Genomic DNA, 18,852 nt, shown 5'->3' with positions numbered 1-18,852 from the left:
AACTGCTCCTCCCACTTCCTTCGCCTTCCTTCTTTGGGATTGGTTCCTGACATTCAGGCCCCGCCTCCTCCGCTACGCCCCTCGCGGCCGCTTTTCCCGCCTCCGCCAGGGCCGAGCTGGGAGCCTGGGTGACAGTTGAGGATGGCTGGTGCTGAGGGGAATGCTGGACGGCAGTCGGAGCTGGAGCCTGTGGTGTCGCTGGTCGACGTACTTGAGGAGGACGAGGAGCTGGAGAACGAGGCGTGCGCCGTCCTGGGCGGCAGCGACTCCGAGAAGTGCTCCTACTCGCAGGTGGGCTCTCAGCCCGGGCCTCGTCTTCAACCGCGGCTCCCGCTGAACCTTCTCTCTCCGGCGGCGTTTTCTCTTCCCCCCCCTTGCCGCGGTCGACCCCTCTCCCCTGGTCCGGGCCGCCATTTGTCTTGAGCTTCACAGCCCAGGCTGCCCTTTTATCCTCAGCTTTCCCTGGGCCCCTTTCCTCAGCAGGGCCTTCCTCCTCCCTGTCTTCCCCGTCCGGCTTCGGCGCTCGAGCGGCTGCTCTGTCCTTCCTCTCCAGTCCCTCCTTGCTGGCCTTGGTGCTCTTCACGAAACCGAACGCACGACCTCTCAAATCCACACATCTTTCTCCTAATTTTCCCATACGTAGAGTGTTGGCTTATTAGGGGTCGAAGGGGAGGATCAAAGTAGAGAGAGCGAATCCTGCATTTGAAAATCTCTCTGTGTGGGATGGGCTCATTGACTGCACTGCGATAGTTTAAGAGCTTGCTAGTACTTTCTTTTCTTTCTTCCTTTCCTTTTTTTCTTTTTTCGAGAAACAAAGCAAGCACTCTATTCCCTGTCTGCAGTCTCACTTTACTCCCACTGGAAATAGACCGGAACCAGAAGAGCAGGTGGCCCTAACAAGGGAGGGGAGGGGAGGAGAGAAACGTTTGGAAGATGTCGTGTACAAGAGTTTGAGGGGGTGTGATGTAGTGTTTTGTGACTCATCCTGTATTTTTAGGTACAAAAAATGAAGAAGGGTGAGTAGGAAGAAAATGAACAAGGATTAAAAATTGGTAGGAGAAGGATTATTTAGGCCTGGGTTTAGGGGAGCATGGGGGAATGAGGGGAGAGGCTTGCAGTTATTTTGTAATATAGACTGAAGTCATAATTTGACAGTTGTCATCATTGGCCAAGTTGAGTTTACACTGTAAATGGCTAGATTGTTGAATACACCTGATCTGCGGAGATAATCCCAGATGTTGGCTGGTATATAAAATCTTTGGCCACTAATAAAACAACTTTTTCCTTGATAAAAAAAAAAAAAAAAGGTCCACAATCTATATATAAGCTATTTTTGAAATGTAGTCAGTTTTATCAAATGGACATCTGTAAAATTTTCGTATTGTAGTTAAACATGGATATATGCATGAATCATATGTATAGGTTTTGAAAAAAGTCAACACATGCATATACCCACCCACCACCCAGAGCAAGAAATAGAATATTACTGGCATCCCAGAGCCCGCTTGTATGTCTCCCTTCTTCTTAGGGGAGGGTAATCCTTAGCAAGATCTCCAAAGTTTTGCCGTTTTTCCTTCAGTTTTTTGTTTTGGAACATTTTTAAGTTATAGATAAGATAAAAGAATAGTACTATGAACACCTGCATGCCTTTTACATGTATTCACTTTTTAACATTTTATCATGTTTATCTTTCTCCTTTATATATATAATATGCTTTTTTTGAGTCACTTGAAAATCAGCTGCACATGTCATGATCCTGCACTTCTAAATACTTCAGCATGCATCAAAGGGGGGATTCTTTTCTCTTTGATGGAATTTCACACATTTCCCCCAAATTAAAGTGTAATATTGCATACATAGACCAGCACACCTTTACCTGCATCTTCATATGTTAAACTGATTAAGCAGACCAATTTATTCACAGCTGATTGGCAAATTTCAGCTTCTTATCTCTTGAAGATAAAATTGTATGAAAACAAAATTAGCATATATATATATATGAAATGAAGCAGCATTTTGGTACTCTGTTGTATAAAAATTTTAAGTAGTCTCAGTGTTTTTTACAGGAAGATCTTGACCACAAACATTCCGATTTTAATTATTTCTGAGATCTTAGTATTAATGAACTGTGCTGTTTCATTAACTTATTCTCTTCTGTTTTGGGCTGTCTTTTAGGGCTCAGTAAAGAGACAGGCACTCTATGCCTGTAGTACCTGTACCCCAGAGGGAGAAGAACCAGCAGGAATTTGTCTAGCTTGCAGTTATGAATGTCATGGTAGTCATAAACTATTTGAGCTGTACACAAAAAGGTAAACAGAATGCTGAAAGTTTTCTGAGTATTTAGATTATTTACCAGATACAGTTTTTCTTAACTTTGCTTTTTCATTCAAAGTAATTCTTCTCTGTTGAAATTTAATGTAATTGTTTTACATAAATGGAAGAGAATGGTTTTTCCATAGGACCTTTAAAATATAATTATGGTATGAAATCAAATTACTCATCCTTTTCTGACATTATTTTGTGTGTGTGTGTGTGTGTGTGTGCGCGCGCGCATGTGCGCGCGCACGCCCCACATAAATATTTGTCTTTTTCATTTTGTTTTGAGATGAGATATTGCTGTATTTTCAGGGATGGTCCCAAACTCCTTGGTCTGTCAGTCCTGCCTCAGCCTTCCTAGTAACTGGGACTACACCCAGTTGTCTTTATAATAGTAATTTTAGAATTATAAAACCTTTTATTGTTATATGCTTGGGGAAGTTCCAAATCAGATACATGGAGAGCAATCAAGTCATTTTTTAGATCCTAGAAATGAGTTTAAAGGGTTGAAATAAGTCAAAAGGCTACAATTCAAGTTTAAGGAATACTTCATTAGTCTTAAAAGAAAAATAAAATTCGCTTTTCCTTCTTTTTTCCAGAAATTTTCGTTGCGATTGCGGAAACAGCAAGTTTAAAAATTTGGAATGCAAATTATTTCCTGTAAGTAAGCAACCTAACTACATACAAATGCATTTAAAGGAACTGAGGTCAATATTTACCAGAGTGGGTAAAAACCAAATGTGTATTTCATTTCTTACTTTGTTGGAAAAAATTGCCTGTTTAGAGACTATAATATAGACTACAATTGATATAACATTCTGTAGGGAAATTTTTTTTTGTGTGTGTGTGTGTGTGTGTGTGTGTGTGTGTGTGGTGTTGGAAATTGAACCCAAGGCCTTGTTCATGCAAAGCAAGCACTCTACCAACTGAGCTATATCCGTAGCCTTAGGGAAATTTTTTTATAGTGACTCAGGTTTATTTATTTTCCACATTTTTTATTGGTGCATTATAGTTGTACATATTGGTGGGATTTATTGTTACATATTTGGACATGCACACAATATAATATGGACAATATCATTGCCCTGCATTTCTCCCCTCCTTCCCTGTCTTCCACCCTTTGGTCCCTTTTTGTTTTTGATCTCCCTTTGATTTTTAGAAAATCCACCCTCACCTTTTGTTTTCCCTCTAGCTTATGCATGTGAAAGAAAACATACCCCTTTACCTGAGTTTGACTTACACATTTAACAGGGTGGTCTCTAGTTCCATCCATTTTCCTGCAAATGACATAATTTCATTTTTATTTATGGCTGAGTAAAACTCCATTGTGTATGTGTACTCGGTTTTCTTATCTGTTCATCCATTGGTGGTCACCTAGTCTGGTTTCATAGTTTGGCCGTTGTGAATTGTGCTGTATCATATGTGTATATCACTGTAGTAAGATGGCTTCAATTCTTCAGAGTAAATACTGAGAAGTGAGCCAGTTGAGGTAGTGCATGCCTGTAATCCTGGTGGTTTGGGAGGCTGAAGCAGGAGGATTGCAAGTTCAGAGGCAGCCTTGGCAAAAAAGAGAGGCACTAAGCAACTCAGCAATACCCTATCTCTAAATAAAATAAAAAATAGGGTTGAGGATGTGGCTCACTGGTTGAGTGCCCCTGAGTTTAATCCCCAGTACCAAAAATACTGACACATGGTATAGCTGGGTCATGTGGTCATTCCATGCCTACTCTTTTGAGGCATCCTCATACTGATTTGCATATTGGTTGTACTAATTTATAGTTCCATCAACAGTGTAAAAGTGTTCCTTTTCTTCTACATCCTCTCCAGCATTTATTATTATTGCATTTATTATTCTTGATGACTGCCATTTTGACTGGTATGGGATGAAATCTCAATGTAGTTTTGATTTACATTTCCCTAATTGCTAATAATGTTGAACATTTTTTCATATATTGTTAGCCATTTGTATTTCTTTCTTTCTTTTTCTTTTTTCTTTTTTTTTTTTTTTTTTTTGAGAAGCGTCTGTTTATTTGACAATTTATTAATTGGGTTATTTGATTTTTTTATGTTAAATTTCTTTAGCTCTTTATATATTCTAGATATTAATCCTCTGTCAGAAGAGTAGCTGGCAAAGATTTTTCTCCTGTGAGTTTTCACATTTCTGATTATCTCCTTTGCTGTACAGAAGCTTTTTAATTTAATGCTGTCCCATTTATTAACTCTTGGCCTTATTTCCAGAGCTTTAGGGGTCCTTTTGAGAAAGTCATTGCCTGTGATTAAAAGCTGGAGTGTTGACCCTATGTTTTCTTCTAGGAGTTGCATAGTTTCTGGTCTAATTCCTAGGCCTTTCATCCATTTTGAGTTGATTTTCATGCAGGTTAAGACATAAGTGTCTATTTTCATTCTTCTACATATGGATAATCAGTTTTCCCAGCCTCAATTGTTTAAAAGGCTGTCTTTTCTCCATTGTGTGTTTTTGGCACCTTTGTCAAGGATGAGATGAGGGTAGATGTGTGGGTTTGACCTGTGTATTCTCTTCTGTACCATTGGCTGTGTGTCTGTTTCTATGCTATTGTTGTTGCTATTGCAGCTTTTGTTGCTATTGCTCTGTAGAATAATTTGGTCAGGTATTGTGATGCCTGACGGTTTTTTTTTTTTTTTTTTTTTTTTTTTTTTTGCCTTAAGATTGCTTTGGCTATTCTGGGTCTTTTATTCTTCCATATTTTCTAGTTCTGTGAAGAATGTCATTAGTATTTTTATGAGGATTGCATTGAATTTGTATTTTGCTTTTGGTGGTATGAACATTTTAACAATGTTAATTTTGCATGTTTGTTTTGTTGGTTATGCTTATCCTCTGAGGCTTTTGAAGCAAAGAATATAACTTTTAAACTGAATAAATTAAATGGTAATAATGGGGGCTAGATCCACATAGCACTTTTCACTGAACTTTGGCTAATAAATACTATACTAATATCATAACTTTTAGTGAAATAACAGAGGTAAATAAAATGTAAGGAATGTGACTTATTCCATCATAATTGCCCAAACTGTCATGTTTTTCACATTCATTTGTAGGTTAGTTCTAGACAATTTCTTTGCCTTTTAATATTTTTTAGTGTCCAGTAGAGTTTTAATTTTATTTGTTTATTTAGCTGTGATTCTGAGGATTCAAGCCAGGGCCACATACATGCCAGGCAAGCGCTCTACTACTAAGCCACAACCCCAGTCCTCTTTGCTTGTCGGTTAGCTATTGGCTATTCACAACTGTGCTTAAAGAAGTACACTGAAGGGCTGGGGATGTGGCTCAAGTGGTAGCGCGCTCGCCTGGCATGCGCGCGGCCAGGAGTTCGATCCTCAGCACTACATATAGACAAAGATGTTGTGTCCGCCAAATACTAAAAAATAAATATTAAAATTCTCTCTCTCTCTCTCTCCCTCTTTCTCAAAAAAAAAAGAAGTACACTGAAATTCTAGGCTAATGGTGGTTCACACAGGTTGATAATTATATTTGTGAACAACTTTTTTTGTCTTCGTTTTATTGAAAACAATTTCCCCAATTGCTACAGAAAGGATACAAAAAAATTTATTTTTTTCCCAGATCTGGGAAATAGTATCTCTAGTAGGAGTGAATTTTCTTCAGACTTTGAAAGTTTAAGACTAGCTTCTAGGAGAAAGATATTTAATGCAGAAATTTATCGAATGCATAAATTTTATGATGCATGAAATTATCCTTAAAATTAAGTCATACTGTATACTGAAATTGATATTAATATTATCTTTCAGGACAAAGCAAAGGTAAATTCTTGTAATAAGTACAATGACAACTTTTTTGGATTATACTGCATTTGCAAGAGACCTTATCCTGATCCTGAAGATGAGGTAAGAAAATTGGAGGTTAAAACCTGGGATTGTATCATCTCTAGCCTTAATTCCTTAGCCTCGTGTCATATCATGGGCTCTAGAACCCTGTAGGAGGCATTTTAGGATGCTCAAGGATTCTGATTTACCTGTTTTTATGAATGTGGATTGGACCTGTAATTGGTACTGCTCTCAAATATTATTCTCACTGTTATATCATGATTATGAAATATTGGAGGGGACTCTCTGAAGTCCAGAACTTATTCCCTTTCTCTCCCTTTCCTGCTGGTTGACCCCTTCCCCAACACTTACTGGGAAATGATCTTCAACTTCTTGCCTTCCTTAAAGGAAAGAAATGTGTACAAACTGTATTCCTGTGCTTTAAGTGGGCTAGGGATGTAGCTCAGTGATAAAGAGTGCCTAGGTTCAATCCCGGCCAAAAAAAAAAAAAAAAAAAAATTCTGTATATTCACTTCTGCAACTTTTTAGTATATCATAGACATGTTAAGCAACACAAATTTCCCTCATTTTAACTGCTGCAGTGTATCCCATGGTTTGAAATAAGTTAGTTATTCTGTTAATTTACCCAATTGTTCTTCTATAGCAGAATGGTGTTGTCTAATTTTTCACTATTACTAAGAAGGCTACAGTGAACATCCTTACACAGTAATATATCTAAGTATACTCCTTCAGGTATTTATATGGAATGGATATGTAGAAATAGACTTGATTAGTCAAAGGATTTTTGTATTTAAAATTGTGATTACATCTGGTAAAATGGCTCAGCCACCAATGATATATGATAGCATTTTTTCTCCCAGCACTCTAATTGATCCTATTTTATTACCAGTTCTTTAAATTTTGACATTCTAATAAAGGAAGAATAGTGTCTTTCAAAATTTTTTCTTTGACTGATTATAAGTGAGGTTATGCATCTTTTCATGATTTTACTGGACATTTGTAATAATCTTTTGAATTGTCCTTTCATAACTTTATAGCCCACATTTTGATTGGGTTGTGTTTTTTTGTGTGTGTGTATATTGGCTGATTTGATGGAGTGCTTTTTATAGTTAGAGAAATGGCTTTCTGCCTCCTTCCTTGCATTTTAATTATCTTAAAATATTAAGCCAGGTGCAGTGGCACACACCTGTAATCCCAACAGCTCTGGAGGCTAAGACGGGAGGATCACAAGTTCAAAGCCAGCCTCAGCAAAAGTGAGGCGCTAAGCAACTCAGTGAGACCCTGTCTCTAAATAAAATACAAAATAGGGCTGTGGATGTGGCTCTGTGGTTGAGTGTCCCTGATTTCAATCCCCAGTATCTTTAAAAGAAAAAAAAAAAAAGTATTAATTATTGAATCAAAATAGAGGAAGAAATTAAAGATATTTTTAAGTTTGAGTTAATAAAATTAAAACCTTAAAACTAGATATTTTGAGGTATGGGTAAAGTGTTACTTATAACACTGTTGAATCAAAAGACAAGATGATAAATAAGCAGGCAAAAAAAATTGCTTTGTTGATTTTATGTATGTGTGTGTGCATGTGCAGACATGCAGTTGCTTTTCCTTCTTTAAGAAAACCACAGTAAAAGGACAGAACAAAAATGTGTATGTTCAGTCCAGAATTTTTAGTAACTAAAAATTAGGAAGTTAATTAGTAAATATGAAAGTCTGGGAATAAAAGGAAACTCATCCTTTAAATAGTCTGCCCTTTGGTATATAATTTTCCTAATGCAGCCATTCAATTTATTCAAATAGAGAAGTTGTCTGTATTACCAAAGATTGTGACATTTACTTTCCAGTTTCCTTGATAGCATATTGTGGCAAAAAGTCCCAGTTGTCATATTCTACTTTGGTCAATTCACAGGTTTATATATAAAAGGAGAATGCCCTTCATATTTATAAGGTTTAATGAGAATCCTATATTAAACTAGTTTATGTGAAAAAACTTTGATAATTTTGTACATTTTCAAAAAATATCTCACATATCTCAGTGTAATCCTTTGCAACATCAGTTCATATATAATGAATTTACTTGTCTGCTGGCTACTATTACATAGTTAGGGGTCTCACAAAGTTGGTGGAGATTTTTTTCTCTGCAGTACTGGGGATGGAGTCCAGGACTGGTGCATGCTAAGCAAGCATTTTAACACTGAGCCACATCCTCAGTCCCCAGAATTATTTAATTTTTAATTTGCTGTGTGCCAGATTTACTTCCATGTCCCAGAATTCAGGATAATCATTAACAAGCAAACTATTTTTTTGTATTAGGTTCCAGATGAGATGATCCAGTGTATAGTCTGTGAAGACTGGTTTCATGGAAGGGTAAGGAAAATTTTCACCTTTTAAAGGTCTTATCTCCACAAAAAGTTAGAGGCTTTTCCTTTCAAATTGTTTTATTTTACATTAAAAATAAGCTTACAGAGATATGGTGAGTGTACTATTGCAATATTTGTTTTATAAAATGGACATTTTAGGTAGTTCGATCACAAGGAAAATATTTTGTTTTGTGTATCTGCAGCATCTTGGTGCCATTCCCCCTGAGAGTGGGGATTTCCAAGAGATGGTGTGCCAGGCTTGTATGAAACGTTGTTCTTTCCTGTGGGCTTATGCTGCACAGTTGGCAGGTAGGTGTCTTTGTGAAATTGGTATGACACAAAACTTGTGCTTGTGAAATGTGTATGTTCAGTCCAGAAATTTTAGTAACTATTTGGACACTGAAGTACAGAAAACAGTATAAGATATGATTTTTCTCCATAAAATCCTTGTAGATTGGTTGGGAGACTACCATGAACAAGTGAACCTAGATGGTATGTTGCACCTATGCATGAGACTAGAATTGGAAGAAATTAAGGAGATTTTGAATGGACTTTTAAAAAATAGAACTAAAATATATCATTAAATGTCAGACATGCTATTGGTTGGGTAGGGGTGATGTCTTAGTCCATTTGGGATATTATAACAACTATAGTAGACTAGGTAACTTATCAGCAATAGAAATTTATTGCTCACAGTTCTGGATACAGGTGAGTCAAGATCAAAGTGCCAGAGATTTGGTGTTTGGTGTGTGCTTGTTTCCTCGCGTAGTGGGAAAGGCACACAGTAAAAGATTTATATGATTGAAGAAAAACCAGAATATCTTAGGCATCTTTTTAAGGGTGCCAACTCCATACCTCCTGACATAATTGTCTTATAAAGGCTTTGCCTCTTTTTAAACTTTTTATTTTTAATTTTTGGACAGAATCGCAATAAAATGCTGAGGCTAGCCTCAAACTAGTGATCCTTCTGCTTTACCCTCCCAAGTCACTGGGATTACAGGCATGTGCCATCATGCCTGGCTTCTGCGTCTTAATATTGCATTAGAGATTAGGTTTTAACATGCAGATTTTGGAAAGATGAACATTCAGACCAAAGCAGATGATAACATAGTTTGTTATCTAGTACTTTTGTTATAGACTAAGATATTGAGTCACATCAACAATGAATGGTGTTAGGGCATTAAATATCTTATCGATAATGAACTTTATTTATTTATGTGGAGCTGGGGATTAAACCCACAGCCTTGTGCATGCTAGGCAAGTGCTCCATCACCAAAGCACATCCCCATCCCTTTTTCTTTAAGATGGCAATTCTTCATAGTGTTTGCTGCTCCAGTCTCTTATTTCTTGCCCTTCTCACCTTTGAGGACTATTTTACCATACAATCCACAAGCAGCATAGCTACATCTAAGATCTCATCCTGTGTTTTTGATTGATTTGCCTCTAAGTTCTTAAACTTCATGCTCCCTCTTTCTTTTATGCCCTTTCCGAATATGTCTCTCACTTTCCTCAGACAGGGGCCCTCTCTGTATTTCTCATTCATGAGGTTTTCTTAATTTTCCCCTTCTCTCTCCATTTCTTTATGACTTCATCTGCTTTTAAATTGAAATGCCATCATCCTCATGAGCTCCTCACCATTTCTCTTCTCTCCTGCATAGTATTTCTGCTTTATACCTGTTCTTTTTATTTCCTCCTCACATTAGAGAAAAACGGATGTTTTTACTAAAACTACCCTTCTTCTATTTGTATTTGCAGTTAAATCTCTTCTTACTCCTTCATTTCTTTCTTTCTTTTTTTTTTGTGATTTTTTTTAGTTGTCAATGGGTCGTTATTTTATTTATATGTGGTACTGAGAATTGAACCCAGTGCACATGCTAGGCAAGTGTTGTACCATTGAGCTATGCCCCAGCCCCCCCGCCCCACTGCTTCATTTCTTGAATTGTTCCATCTCTCTTTAACATTTTTAGCATATTCTTTTCTTCTTTGCACATTGAGTGCTTAAATTATTTGGATTAGGTAAGTGTAATCTAAAGAAGTTTGGTGTTTCCTTTCTTGCTATTCCAGAGACTAAGATTGAATGTTCTTCTTTTCCAGATTCTAAAATATTTTTTAAATCAGATTTAGTGACTTCCATTGTCTGATAGGTCTGTGGGGTGTATATGGTTTTTATTTATTAATTTTTTTCATTGAATCCACAGTAAGTAAAATATCTGCTGAGGATGATGGTTTAATGCTAAATGTTGATGGAGTAGGTGATCAGGAAGTTATCAAACCCGGAAATGGAGATCACCAAGGTAGTACCTTCAAAGAGGAGGTTCCAGAACCTGGAAAGGATGCTGTCAAAGATCCTAAGGCAGAGCAGAAAAATGAACCATGTACCAGCTCTACTTCTGAATGTGATCTCCAGGTAATGTATGAAGTACAAGCCATAAAAAATAAAATTTAGACAACATTAATTCTGTAAGCTCTATAGCTTTGAATTTCTTTGCCTAAAGAAATCCTTCTACAAAAATAGAAACTATGAAAACTATGATTTTATTTTATTTAAACTCAATTTTATTTTAGACAGTGGTTAAGAATCAAAGCCTCAACTCAGAATCACAATCTGGCTGCAAACTTCAGGAGCTTAAAGATAAGCAGTTTATAAAGAGAGATGCTGCCACCTATTGGCCTTTGAACTGGCGTAGCAAGTTGTGCACCTGCCAAGACTGTATGGTGAGTATTTAATTAAATTTAATGTTTAGTGTGCCGAAATATGTTTTTATGGAATTGTAGGAATATAGAAGACTTTCAGGGTTTTTTTTTTTTGTTGTTAAGTAAATTTATAAAATCATACTTGTCTGAATCCTTGTAGGAAAAATAATAATTATGCAGTACTTTTTATTTACTTATCTCAATTTTAGTGGAAAATAGCTAATATCTTTTTTTATATAATAAAGTTGCTTGGAAACATAAATTGCTTGAAAGTTGTAATAAATCAGGGATTTCTACATAAAAATTTCATAGATGATATACAACATCCCCTGGGAAGTGGAGAGATTTCTGAAAAAGATTTAGGCAAAAAGTTTAAATCCTTTAAGCAGCTCTGTGTTAAGAGGCTCAGATTTGCCAGGTACATTGGTGCACACCTATAATCTTAGCAGCTCAGGAGGCTGAAGCAGGAAGATTGTAAATTCAGAGCCAGCCTCAGCAATTTCACGCCACTCAGTGAGACCTGTCTCTAAGTGAAATATAAAAAAGGGCTGGGGATGTGGCTTAGTTTTAAGGACCCCTGGGTTCAATTCCTGGTACCAAAAAGAGAGGGGGGGCGCGGTTCAGATTTTTCTAGGCATTAATTTAAAAATAATAAATACATTTTTAGTAATTCTCATGAAATTGACTTTCTGAAAATGACACACAGTTTTAATGGGAGAACTGGTTTTATTTTTTAAAGAAAATGTATGGAGATCTAGATGTCCTGTTCCTGACAGATGAATATGACACAGTTTTGGCCTATGAAAACAAAGGCAAGATTGACCAGGCAACTGATAGGAGGGACCCTTTAATGGATACCCTTAACAGCATGAACAGAGTCCAACAAGTGGAACTCATTTGTGGTAAATACTGTTTATATGTATAAAATTTATAAAGTTCAAAAGTTTTTTTTTTTTTTCCATGATGTTAAAAAAAATATATAGGGGCTGGGGCTCAGTGGCACAGGACTTATCTAGCACGAGTGAGGCACTGGGTTCAATCCTTAGCACCAAATACAAAAATAAGGAAATAAAATAAAGGCATGCTATCCATCTACAACTAAGAAACATTTTTTAAAAAAGTGTAAAGAGGATAACCACTATATTTCTTATTTAATGCTAAGAAAATTTAAATTTTGAGTTATGTAGTAGGCCTTAACTATAATTTCTTCATTTTAATATTGCTGAGTATTCAACTGCTCTGACCACTGATTCAGAGCTTCATATTAGAGTAATTACATGTTTGAGAAACTACTACATGTACTGTTTTGATTAAGAGTAGATGTATGAATACATAATAGAAAAATTTTCCACCAATTGAAATAATTTTCACTGAGCATTATGTCATTTTTTTTTTAAAGCAAAGTATATCATCTTTTTTGTCAGTTCTTAAGGTTTCTTCAGAGGTTCATAGGAAACCACTAGAAGGAAAAATGTTTCTGAATCCTTAATTGTAGGCTTTTACATCTCCCCCTCCCACTGGCCTCTTCCTCTTATGCCCAACTTACTTCTGTGTTTCTGTCCCAGCCAGTTTCCAGTTGGATGCCACCATCTTTGTGTCCCCACCCCCGGTTTTTTCAAATATCTTTTTAGTTATAGATGGACACAATACCTTTATTTTGTTTAATTTTTTTAATGTGGTGCTGGGATCAAACCCAGTGCCTCACATATGCTCAGCAAGTGCTCTACCACTGAGCCACGACTCCAGCTCCACCTTTGGGTCCCTTTTATAGCATTGATTACTTCTTTCTTTTATTTGTAACTGATTAGTTCCTTTTGCCTTTATTAGACTAAAAAAGTTTTCAATGATGGTGGCTGCATTTAAAAGATTTTTGTGGCCCTTGTGCTTGGCATGTAATAAAAACTGTTATTAAATAGGTGAATGAGGGGCTGGGGATGTGGCTCAAGCGGTAGCGCGCTCGCCTGGCATGCGTGCGGCCCGGGTTCGATCCTCAGCACCACATACAAACAAAGATGTTGTGTCCGCCGATAACTAAAAAAATAAATATTAAAAATTTTAAAAAAAATAGGTGAATGGGTTTTAATTTTTTTTAAATTTTTATTAGTTATTGATGAATTTTTATTTATTTATTTGTTTATACGTGGTGCTGAGAATTGAACTCAGTGCCTCATGCATGCTAGGCAAGCACTCTACCATTGAGCCACAACCCCAGCTCAGGATTTTAAAATTTAATGTTTGATGAGTCCAGAGTTATTTCAAGTACTAGAATTTCAGAGAAATAGGAAATCCTTTTTAAAAAAATTCTTAACTGGCCAGGAGCAGTGGTACACCTTTAATCCCAGCAGCCCAGAAGACTGAGTCAGGAGGATCATGAGTTCAAAGCCAGCATCAGCAACTTAGCAGGGCCCTAAGCAACTTAGTGAAACTGTGTCTCAAAGAAAGAAAAAAAAAAAATAAAAAACATAAAAAGGGCTGGGGATATGGCTCAGTGGTTAAGCTTCCTGGGTTTAATCCCCAGTGCCTGCCTACCCGCCCCCCCAAAAAAAATCTTAACTGACCTTTATGGTAGTGTGGATATTTATTTTATTCTTGTTTTTGTTTATGGGTTTTTTTGAGTTTGGTGGTGGTTGTTAAAGTATCCCAGATATCAGAATGATGATATTGAGGGCTGAGGATGTGGCTCAAGCAGTAGCGCACTCGCCTGGCATGCATGCAGCTCTGGGTTCAATCCTCAGCACCACATACAAAAAGATGTTATGTCTGCCGAAAACTAAAAAATAAATATTAAAAAATTCTCTCTCTCTCTCTCTCTTTAAAAAAAAAAAGAATGATGATATTGAGAATGAAATTCAGAGTAAGTTTATATGCAGATTTCAAAGTTTGGTTTAAACTATTAACATACTCAACCATCATTGACAAATAAATGTTTTCTTTTAAAATAAGTAGCTTGTTGAACGACCAATAAAAAAATAAAATAAAATAAAATAAGTAGCTTGGGCTGGGGTTATAGCTCAGTAGTAGAGTGCCTGCCTAGCACACCTGAGGCACTGGGTTTGATCCTCAGCACCACATTAAAAATAAATAAATAAAATAAAGGTTGAAAAAAAAAAGAGGTCAGCTAAAAAGGAAATAAATTTTTAATTATCTAATTTCTAATTATCTAAATTTTAAATGTTTTTGTGGTTTTGGTTTAGAATACAATGACTTGAAGACCGAACTGAAAGATTACCTGAAGAGATTTGCTGATGAAGGCACGGTATGTTGAGTTTAAGGAATTTTAATCATAACTGTGTATATTTTACACTATTTATTTCCTTTTTATGATAAAAGATGAGGAGTAAAAATGGAGTACTTGAAAATTTAATGCAGAAACTATGGGATGTTGGCAGACTTTAAGGGAAATCAGTAAAGGGCAACGAGATACCAAGGGACCTGTTGGAGTCCTTACCAATCCCTAATGGCTGAAGGAATGAGAGGCAGGAACAGTCCCACAGAGTCTGGAGAAAGTAGCTGTAGCAGAGGAGAAGGCCACTGGAGGAATCAGGGGATACTGACTGCTGATCCTGTCTGAAGTGCATGTCCTTGGGAGTGGGCGGGAAAAATGATTGAGCACAAAAAAGTAAAACTAGACCCATAGTTTAGAGTAGAACTCTACCACTGGAGAATAAAATTTCTTACAAATACTTTACAGTCCTCTACTATTCATACATTTCTGACAGACACCTATCTTCCACAGACAAATGCAAAACAAAATTTAAATTTTCTCTGGAAGGTTGTCCTTCTGTACAGTTAAGCTGTGGCTCTGCTGTAGCCAGGGACATGGGTCTGATGAATGTTGCTTACTTCTGAACAGTTCTTGGACTCTATGTTTTCTCTATTGTACAGTCTCTCCTCTGGTTGTTGTGACTTCAGCTTCTTTCCTGCTATAACTAAGACTGTTCATGACTCCAGTGGAGGCTCTACCTCACTTGTGTAACCTCTGCACTTTATCAGATCTGAATCACAATGAGATACTTGATCTTTGCCCATTCACATTTGAAAACATTTTATTCAGTTTTTTGAATCTGATGTGATGACTTTAGAAGACAGAAAAATGTGTTTTTTCAATTATTTCTCGACATTACTAACTATGTCTTTGTACCAAAGAATGGGGAAAGTCTCAGGTTGTCATTTACTGCTGTGGTTGTCTTCAACCACAGGAAATAATGTTAGTATGATCTAGATGTTCTCTGATGATGGTGGAGTTTTATTTAATGTTTGTATCTGACTGTAAAAAGTAACACTTAGAACTATAGATTTTCTGAGACAAAGCAGTAAAATGATTTACTGTTAGACCCCAGTATTTCTTTGTTAGCATTTCTACTCTGTTGGCTGTGACCATTTTAGGACATCTAGAATCCAAACACTGCACCCTCTAATGGGATGCTTTGTGGTCTCCTGCCATGGTATGCAGACCAGAGATACTTCTTCTTTCCGCTGTTTAATGTTTATGACCCACAGATCCTTCATTTTGAAACTTCCAAGTATTATATTTATTACTAGCATTTTTAAATATAGTTTCCCAAGCCATTTAGCTCAGTCCATTAGAGCCTTGAGCTATACTTACCTCAGGCTGTTTGGCTTTCTAAACCCTCAATTTCTTAGGGGTCAGCAGTTTTCCTTTTGTGCTTATGAATCTGGTGTATCAAGTACTGGTGTGTAGCCAAGTACTGACAAAGGTCTTTTATTTAAAGGACTAATAAGTATTCTACCCCAAGAAAGTTGTAAGCCAGCATTACCATTCAGTCAGATCAGCCGAACTTGTCCCTGGAAACAGAAGGTTTACATTTTGTATGATTGACGCCCCTCCTGCTTCCTCTTTCCCCTGTTGTTTGCTTTTGTTCACATTTTCTTTTTTTCTTTGCTCTTCCTGCCTCACCATCCTTCTTTCCCACTAATAATGTAATTAAAAATAAATGAACAAACTTGTCTCATGGTGATCCCTAGACAGCTTTCCATCATATCATCTGGCCTAGACTCCCTCTTGGGATGAGCAGGAACCCCTGGATTGTCCCAGTTTGCTTTTTTATTTATTTAGTGCTTCTTTTATAAGCATCTTTATATAATGCTCTAAATCTCCTACTGAGGAGATAAATTTTTTATTTTTATTGCATAAAATGGATTTACAAAAAGTAGTGCTTCTAGTTTGTTGAACTTTTTTTTAACCCCAATAATTTTTCTGTTTATATAGCAAAACATCTTTAATTTGAGATTCTTGATAGGGAAAAGTATTTTTTTGGTGTGTGTGGTTTTTGTTTTTTTCTTTGTTAAAATATTCTCCACTATTGGTAAAAAGAAAGCACAGATCTCAAATTTTGTTTTCTGTGGGTGATTTGCAGAGCTGAAGGATATTTCTTTTTCCTTTTTTCTTTTTTTTTTTTTAATTTTTAGATGTTGATGAACCTTTATTTTGTTCATTTATTTGTATGTGGTGCTGAGAATCAAGCACGGTGCCTCACACATGCTAGGCAAGCGCTGTGCCACTGAGCCACAACCCCAGCCCCTGAAGGTCATTTCTGAAGGACATCTTTGGTGGTGAGAGTATGCTGTGGTCCTAGTTTGGATGCTGGCTCTGCCACTTCTTTTTAGCTAATCTCTGATAGCACTTACTATCTGCTGGGCCGGGTTTTATAGGCATCATAGTTTATTTGACCTTCAGATGACCTTCTTAGGTAGGTGCTGTTTCTTTCTCATCTTATACAGGGAAGCTGAGGCAGGTGATGGAAGCTAAACTTTGAACCCTTCTGCTGTGTGCCCTGGGTGACCTGAGTAGCTCAGCCTGGGGGGGCCTTGTTGAACTCTTCTGTAGAATGTAGCTGGTATAGCTAATTACACATTCAATGTAGAGACCCTGATTTATAGTGGCTCAACTTAGCATTAATGTGTTAATTGCATTTTTATCTTAGGATACTTTCAACTTACAATGGGTTTATGCATATGTAACCCCATCATGAATCAAGGAGTATCTGCAATTTTCTTCTTTTGGTACTGGGGATTGAACCCAGGGGAACTTTACTCCTTAGCTACATCCCTAGCCCTTTTATTTTTTATTTTGAGATGGGCTCTTTCCAAGTTCCCGAGGCTGGCCTCCAACTTGTGATCCTCCTACTTCCTGAGTTGCTGGGATTATAGACATGTACCACTGTACCTGGCTTGTAATTCTTATCAATGTTTCACTTGTTTATGAATGTTATAACCTTTTATTGCTGTTCTGTGATTTAGTTCTCTTTCTTAATCCTCACTTTTCATTAACAGGTTGTTAAGAGAGAGGACATTCAGCAGTTCTTTGAAGAATTTCAGTCAAAAAAGAGAAGAAGAGTGGAAGGAATGCAGTATTATTGCAGCTAGAGTGGAGTCAGAGCTTTCTCATTCAGGCCAATGAAAATGCCACTTACTGCTCCAGGAATAAAGAGGCCTACTTCATACTTGGTCCCCTTTCCATCCTCCTCTGTGGAGAGGCCTCCTGCGCCTCAGGCTTCCTTCCTCCTTGACTATGGTAGCCACAAGGGTTATGCTGACTTCACAGGCAGCAGCCTTCTTTATGACTTAGCTAAATACAGCTCATTCCACAGACTTCAGCTCTCTTGCCCCAGGATACCCAGGGTTTTCTGCTTATAAGTTTTAAGAAGTTTGATTTGGTTTTGAGGAAGCAATTGGTTTGTTTTTAAATGATTTGTTCTTTCACTCCTGAGTTGTGTGCACTTGGCTGCAGAGTTGTTGCCTTCTGGGACCTCCTCTGCAGGCAGCATGGAAGGTTCTCTTGCTGTCAGCAGAACCTCTCTAGGTCCCTCACCCCATGATCGTGGTGCCTTGGGTTAAAGCTTCCTCAAGCTTGGTCTGCCTTTTCTCCCACCTCCCTGTTTTCTGAGGTTGGGTCATGGCTCGAAAAGATCTTGGGACTTGTTTACTCTGGGCCCAGCCTCCAGAGCTACCAGGACTGATGGTAACTTTTGGCTTGGATGTCTGTCTCAGGCAGGGAGATGAAGTGAGGGCAGGGTTGAGGAAGCAAACCTTTGTTACTAATTTTACTAATAAAGTGAAATTTTCCTTCACAATTCTACTGGCACTCAAATATTAGAATTTCAGTGCTGTAGTGCTCACAGGGCTTCATGGGGAAAGTCACCAGTACACTAGTCCCTTTTTGCTGCCTAGAAAATGACCGGGTATCACCCCTGTGAAATCTTGGTGGTTTACAAAGTCCTCTGGATTTCCTTATATTATCAGGGATATTCATAAGCATATATTAAAATGGACCTATTTTGATATTGTTCTGTTATTAAAATGTTAATTAGAACTCTAATAAGTTATTTTTCCCCTTGAATCTGTGCTGAAGACAAGATATTGGCTGACTTGTAGTGAGCAGGGTGGTGACTGCCCTGTTTTGGAAGAGACAGACGGTGGAAGACTCCAAACAAGCCCTAGGCTACACGAGTGCTGAGTTTGTGTATTGAAGCATAACATCCACAGCCGCTTTCCCTTGACTATGGGATCTTCTTTTGAAGTTCCTCTAGAATGTTGTATAAGACCCTGTGTTTGAGGGAAAGGCCTTTCAGTTGGTAAGAACTTTCTTTATAGCCCTCAGTCCATACGGAAAACACCTTTTGATAAATATAGAGCCCTCAGTTGCCCC

The 18,852-nt window shown here is 37.4% G+C and overlaps 1 protein-coding gene across 1 annotated transcript; it reads left to right on the top strand.

The window, feature by feature from the left end:
- The first annotated feature begins 76 nt into the window (after positions 1 to 76).
- On the top strand, positions 77 to 17,671 carry Ubr7 (ubiquitin protein ligase E3 component n-recognin 7). Its single transcript, XM_077109011.1, has 11 exons — positions 77 to 291; positions 2,176 to 2,309; positions 2,916 to 2,976; positions 6,100 to 6,195; positions 8,443 to 8,496; positions 8,693 to 8,798; positions 10,688 to 10,896; positions 11,055 to 11,204; positions 11,923 to 12,085; positions 14,378 to 14,439; positions 17,478 to 17,671. Exons 1-11 carry the CDS (start codon positions 142 to 144, stop codon positions 17,568 to 17,570), a joined length of 1,278 nt encoding a protein of 425 aa, XP_076965126.1. The 5' UTR covers positions 77 to 141; the 3' UTR covers positions 17,571 to 17,671.
- The last annotated feature ends 1,181 nt before the right edge of the window (positions 17,672 to 18,852 follow it).

Source organism: Callospermophilus lateralis, chromosome 3 (genome assembly GCF_048772815.1).
Source record: "Callospermophilus lateralis isolate mCalLat2 chromosome 3, mCalLat2.hap1, whole genome shotgun sequence".
Classification (NCBI taxonomy): Eukaryota; Metazoa; Chordata; class Mammalia; order Rodentia; family Sciuridae; genus Callospermophilus; species Callospermophilus lateralis.
Note: the sequence above shows the minus strand (reverse complement) of the source record. Positions and strands in the feature narration are given on the sequence as shown.

Excerpts from the sequence above, each read along its gene's own strand:
- Ubr7 (XM_077109011.1), top strand. The coding sequence starts at position 142 with ATGGCTGGTGCTGAGGGGAATGCTGGACGGCAGTCGGAGCTGGAGCCT. Across the intron at positions 8,799-10,687 it reads TTATGCTGCACAGTTGGCAG|TAAGTAAAATATCTGCTGAG; the intron begins GTAGGTGTCTTT and ends TTGAATCCACAG. Across the intron at positions 11,205-11,922 it reads GCACCTGCCAAGACTGTATG|AAAATGTATGGAGATCTAGA; the intron begins GTGAGTATTTAA and ends TATTTTTTAAAG.